This window comes from Dysidea avara, chromosome 2, assembly GCF_963678975.1.
Source record: "Dysidea avara chromosome 2, odDysAvar1.4, whole genome shotgun sequence".
Classification (NCBI taxonomy): Eukaryota; Metazoa; Porifera; class Demospongiae; order Dictyoceratida; family Dysideidae; genus Dysidea; species Dysidea avara.
Genome location: NC_089273.1, coordinates 1,475,937 through 1,482,241, shown reverse-complemented (window position 1 = coordinate 1,482,241; position 6,305 = coordinate 1,475,937). Strand labels below are relative to the sequence as shown.

General features: G+C 34.2%; 1 protein-coding gene across 1 annotated transcript in view; it reads right to left on the bottom strand.

Moving 5' to 3' along the window:
- Window positions 1–1,069: 1,069 nt before the first annotated feature.
- The window catches only part of LOC136246426 (probable serine/threonine-protein kinase DDB_G0271682), a 313,867-nt gene continuing 308,631 nt past the window's right edge, over window positions 1,070–6,305 (bottom strand). Inside the window, exons 2-4 of the mRNA XM_066037851.1 lie at window positions 4,318–4,443; window positions 3,890–3,965; window positions 1,070–2,604 (exon numbers count right to left, since the gene is read on the bottom strand). Of these exons, the coding sequence (XP_065893923.1) occupies window positions 1,241–2,604; window positions 3,890–3,965; window positions 4,318–4,443 (1,566 nt within the window). The 3' untranslated portion in view covers window positions 1,070–1,240. The remainder of the gene's footprint in view (window positions 2,605–3,889; window positions 3,966–4,317; window positions 4,444–6,305) is intronic.

Here is a 6,305-nt window from a genome sequence, read left to right as displayed (position 1 = left end):
TACAACAATAGGACATGTGGGCACACACTACACACCATCACATAACAAGTCATATCTCAGTACTACAATGGAATATATGCAATCTGTCAATTGTATTATACAACCAACTAAACATTTAGTAAGTGCTGAAAAGTACATGGTAATTAATATGATAACTACACAAAAAGTTATGAGTCATGAAAGTTTGAAAAGTAGACAAATTTTGTGTGCCCACATACCCTATTTTTGCAGGCCTGGTCATAATTTATAATAATCAGTTCTGAACACATAATAAAAAAAATTTAAAACAGAATTTTAAAGCGTAATAATATGTGACCACATTTGCGAAAAGTTTCTTCCACACAAAACCAATTGCAAATTGCCAATATTGATCATAACTTCAGTTGTGTTGTTTTAGTATTGCTAAGCGATTTTTGAACACTGCTCATGATCAAAAGCATAATGCTCAATTTTTGGAGCATAATAGCCTCATGCCTAATGGAGGAAAATTTCTAGCTAATGTAATACATTGCAATTTATAATCATGCAGTGAAACAGGTTTATAAAAACATCCCTTCAAAATTTCGTATAAGTACTTTCTCATATGTCATGATATTATTGAAGCACTCCACCAAAAATTTTGCTTCACAAAATGCTCAATTGTCCAGTCCATTACATACATTATTTGCACTATACAGTGCAAAGTTTAGAGAAGTTTCAAGAGTTCTCTTGTGATTAACTTCAAGTAGAACTACTATACATTACACTTCACCTCTTGTAAACATAGCTTGTATTACATAAAATAATCGCACTGCTTGAAGGTTCTTAGTTTACTAATTTGTTAAGCTGCTTTACTGTAGTTGTACCAATAGTAAAATGTCAGTAACTTTAAGTATATGGAACATAATTGTTTTGCTAAGTTTTAAACTCTCAGTGAAACATCAGTGAATGTGGGTTTACTGAAAAACTACTAAAATAACAAACAATTAACTGTTCCATATACTGGGGATATACCACTCTAGCATCTTCAAGCAGTGTAGAACACTACATTTTAGACTACAACAACCTCTTCACATGCAAACGGTGATAATTAATATTAATACTCTATTATGAATCTCAAATCAAAACAACTGTTTATTAAAATGTATTCATAGCATTAAATATTCCTAACAAAAATAAAGGTTCAAAAAGGCTACCTAATGCAAACAAAATCAAAAAATGCTGTGAATCCTAAAATAAACTAATACAGTTCAAAAACTGTTCAGATAATTATGGTATTCAGTGTGTTGATCAACTGGATCATAGTTGGTCTCCTGGATGGCTCATTGGTAGTGCACCATCTGATCAGTGGAACATAATTTAGCCACTTTGGTTGGATAGTAGTGATCAGATCTGCAACATTACCAATAGGCATCTGTCTGATGAGGACCTCTATTAGAAGCACACCATAACTGTAGACATCCATCTTAGTGGTCTGATTACGAGCAGAACTTTCTTGATGAACTTCAGGAGCAGCATACACCACACATCCAGGAGCAAGGGTCTGTGCAATATTAGCAAACTGTGCTGAGCCAAGATCAGACAATTTGGCTATCCATCCTCCTGTGTCAACAGCCTTCAGTAGGACATTGGGAGCACTGACATCACGATGGATTACGGGGTGGGGCTGGATGCCATGCAAATATGATAGTGCCTGAGCTACATCCATGCAGATGGGATGGATATGATTTGGAGTGGCTCTTCCATTACTCAAGGCTTCTCTGAGGTTGGTGTCCATCAACTCTGTGACAATGATAGCTGGGTGATCGGGAACAGCTCCAATAAACTCTAATAGATTGCGATGCCTACAACGAGCAAAGATTTTCATTTCCTTCGCAAACAATTGCTGGTTGTGTTGAGATGTGATAACTGTATGAAGACATTTAGCTGCCACTCTCCTTCCTCTGAAATTAGCTTCAGTGACATATCCCCATCCTCCTGTGCCTATGATCTTATTAGTAAGGTTGACTTCATCCCTTGAAATTGACCACAATTGTTCAACTGTGTCCTCAACTTCTTTCAGCCTCTCCTCATGATTTTGATATCTTGACTGGGACCTCTGCTGCTCAGCTGTCAAATTGCATTCCAAAGTTTGACACCTTGCTTCTAGTGACAGAGACTTCTCCTGTTCAGAAGCTAGAGCTGATTCTAGTGACCGAGACTTCTCCTGTTCAGAAGCTAGAGCTGATTCTAGTGACCGTGACTTCTCCTGTTCAGAAGCTAGAGTTGTTTCTAGTGATTGACATCTTCTCTCTAATGATTGTGACTTCTGTTGCTCTGTTGTAACAGTTGTTTGTAGTTGTTGGAATTGTATCACCAAATTGTTTATCTGCAGTTGTAGTGGCTTGGTTTGTTCTTGTTGCTGTTGCAGCACTTGATGCTGGTCTTGTGTTTGATCCTGTTGATACTGGCTCCTTTGCTGTTGTTCTTGGTGCCAGATTTGTGGTTGATGCTGTGGATGTTGACTCCTTCGCTGCGGTACTTGATGCTGGTGTTGTGATTGATGCTGTGGTTGACTCCTCTTCTGTTGATAGTTATCCATCATGCTAAGCTGTTGCACACCAGCTATCATATTTTGTGGTGTGGCTAAACAGAATCAAGGATAGATTAAAATAATTTTGTATGAATAAGTAGTTTGCTAATTAAAAATTTGTCATGTAATTATTAATGATAGTCATGTCACTAATAATTTGGTGCAGTGCATTTGTCAATAGATACCACAGAAATTATGATTCCTGCTGAATGATAAACATCTCTGTACTAGTATTTGTGTACTTCCTACCAAAGGAGAAATGCCATGTCATTATTGTGTTCTTCACTGATCTATCAAACAGTACAGAAGCTTGTGGCTCAGATGATAAAGAACATTAATACATACTATTGGGAATGTGGGGTATTTCATTGTTTGGTATCCAGTTTTCTATTCTAATTATGTTGCTACATGGTAGAATGCTTGTGTATGTTGTTGTCTTTCAAATTGGCTGTATTTGGAATTAAGGTACTAGTGTATTAGAGGCAGTATAATTTGCTTGATACATAAAGAACAAAATTGGAAAAACTTTTATGACCAATTTTTATACAGTGACTATTTTACACAGGTATCACTGTTAGCAATGTTTGTGAATGCAAGTCTTAATAAGAGTTCATTGTTGTTTGGCAGATTCAGTAACATTTTCATGACTCCACATTAATTGGATCATAGTGTAATATTATGAAATGCTCAAGTAGCACATACTTATGTGTTAATTCAGCTTAGCTAGAATCTGACTTGTTTGTACAAAGTGAAAAAGTGAAATTTTGTAGTATATTTGTTTGAAGCTAAGCATGATTTGAAATAAGGAAGCCACTTATGGAAAAATTATGGACCCATCAAAACAAATTTAGTGCAGTCAGGTATCTAGTTGACGTGAGTTTTTAAATACTGTATGTAGCAAACAAACTATTCAATGGATGAAGTTAATGGGAAGTACTATTGTTACTTCTAAACTGTCATTTATGGACCAATAATCATCAAATCAATACAGACAGTGCTAATCAGTCAACAACCATAAACATTTACACTGTGAAGGTCACAAATATTTGAGAACTGTAGCTTAATATACATAAAATTGGAGGATAACTGTCAAGTGGCTACCTGTAGTTTGTTGTTCCAATTTTCTGTTGATACTACTACTACTGTATGTAGCAGTGTGGCTTTTTATTTTATTATCACATGATTTCTGTAAGTACCTCAGCCTGCATGGGCTGGATATATCAAGAAATGTAATAAGCAAACAAGATTTTGACAAAACTTGATTTGTGATGCATGTAATATACAAACAAGTTATATACTTGCAACAGATTAGTCCAAGATTACTTGTGTATACAGTACCTTGCATTTGCATCATCAATTTTGGATGAGATATTTCATAATCTTGAATCACTTTATTAATCCTTGACTGGTAACTCTATAGATGACAGGAATGCTATTATTCACATTCACACATTAAAGCACAATAATATTCCACTTTTAAAAATGCATTAATAAGAGCTAGTTGAATTTGTGAAATTAAGATAATAGCGTCACATTTTCACTATATCCTGCATGTAGTTGCCCGTTAACCTTTGTAGTGAACTAAACTTATTACCAATTATGACAGAAAGTGACTCACACAATACTGTTGCACTACACTAATGTACCCTTGTATGGGTTGTGGTGTAACAACAGGTATTCACATAGAACACCGCACACATACTACAAATGTTCAACATCATTATGTAGTTAGATAATAATACAGTAAGGACTATAATTGTTTATACCTGATCAACACTGGAAACATCTTTATTAAATTCTTTGACTATACAATAGACAATGTCAATCTTGTTTTCATCAACTGCTCTTTCTAGTGGTGTCTTTTGTGTAAGAATAAAAGAGTTGTCATATATCTACATTGGTATAATGACACAACGTCATTACAATTCAGAGCAAAATAACTATATCACTTATACAGACAACATTAAACTACTGAGAAATATAATATCATTGATCATTGAAAGTAGTTGTGATAGTATGTAGCTACTACTGGTCAATATAACTATATTATCATTGATCATTGAGAGTAGTTGTGATAGTATGTAGCTACTACTGGTCAATATAACTATATTATCATTGATCATTGAGAGTATTTGTGATAGTATGTAGCTACTACTGGTCAATATAACTATATTATCATTGATCATTGAGAGTAGTTGTGATAGTATGTAGCTACTACTGGTCAATATAACTATATTATCATTGATCATTGAGAGTAGTTGTGATAGTAGGTAGCTACTACTGGTCAATATAACTATATGTGACCTGATCTTGGAAAACCTACCTTTTTGGCACATTGGTCAATTTTCTGTTTTATAGCTTAAATAAGGTACTGGGTGCTTATCTATCTTGTGTCAAAATTTCAACTTAATATCTTTAAGCATTCCTGAGATATGGCCAATTTTCTCTCCTGTACATTACAAACTAACTTTTATGGTAATGTATTGAGTTCTGTGAGTGATTAAGGGTGACAAATGGTGACAAACCACTTTGTTTACCAATAATTCCGTTATTACTATCTAGAATACTTTAAAAGACATTTCTGATAGTTTAATGAAGTATTCTTGGTACATTTATGCAATTAAATGCCATGTATTATTGTCTAAGACTAAGTTTTAGCCATTCCAGCACCTGAACAAATCACCTAATTTGTAAGTTAATTGTTGTCCCACGCATGTAAAATTACTACATGGTCTGATATAATCATCCATATCTCCTAAGAAAAAGAAGCTATGGGTGTGAAACTTCACAGCAAGAAGGTTTAATAGTTGCTTTATCCAAATGTGCAAAAAAAATTAATATTGAAAAAAATGTTGAAATTTTCAATTGAGTTTTCCCAAAAAGTTTGCTTGTGCCCAAAAGGTAGGTTTTCCAAGATCCGGTCACATATTATCATTGATCATTGAGAGTAGTTGTGATAGTATGTAGCTACTACTGGTCAATATAACTATATTATCATTGATCATTGAGAGTAGTTGTGATAGTATGTAGCTACTACTGGTCAATATAACTATATTATCATTGATCATTGAGAGTAGTTGTGATAGTATGTAGCTACTACTGGTCAATATAACTATATTATCATTGATCATTGAGAGTAGTTGTGATAGTATGTAGCTACTACTGGTCAATATAACTATATTATCATTGATCATTGAGAGTAGTTGTGATAGTATGTAGCTACTACTGGTCAATATAACTATATTATCATTGATCATTGAGAGTAGTTGTGATAGTATGTAGCTACTACTGGTCAATATAACTATATTATCATTGATCATTGAGAGTAGTTGTGATAGTATGTAGCTACTACTGGTCAATATAACTATATTATCATTGATCATTGAGAGTAGTTGTGATAGTATGTAGCTACTACTGGTCAATATAACTATATTATCATTGATCATTGAGAGTAGTTGTGATAGTATGTAGCTACTACTGGTCAATATAACTATTTTATTATTGATCATTGAGAGTAGTTGTTCCAGAGGAGGGGCACTGAAAGCATGTGTCCCCCTCTCCCCCAAAAAATCTATACAAAAATCGAGATACTCTAATAGAGCAGTCAGTAATAGAATATATACTAGTCAGACTCACTGTGTGTAACACTATTAAGAATCCTTCACTGAGTATGAACACTGTAACACCAACCCGTGGGCACACTTAGCTGTGTAACCTGCAAGGAATTTTTTCAGCTTAGTCCTTTGCATGTAAT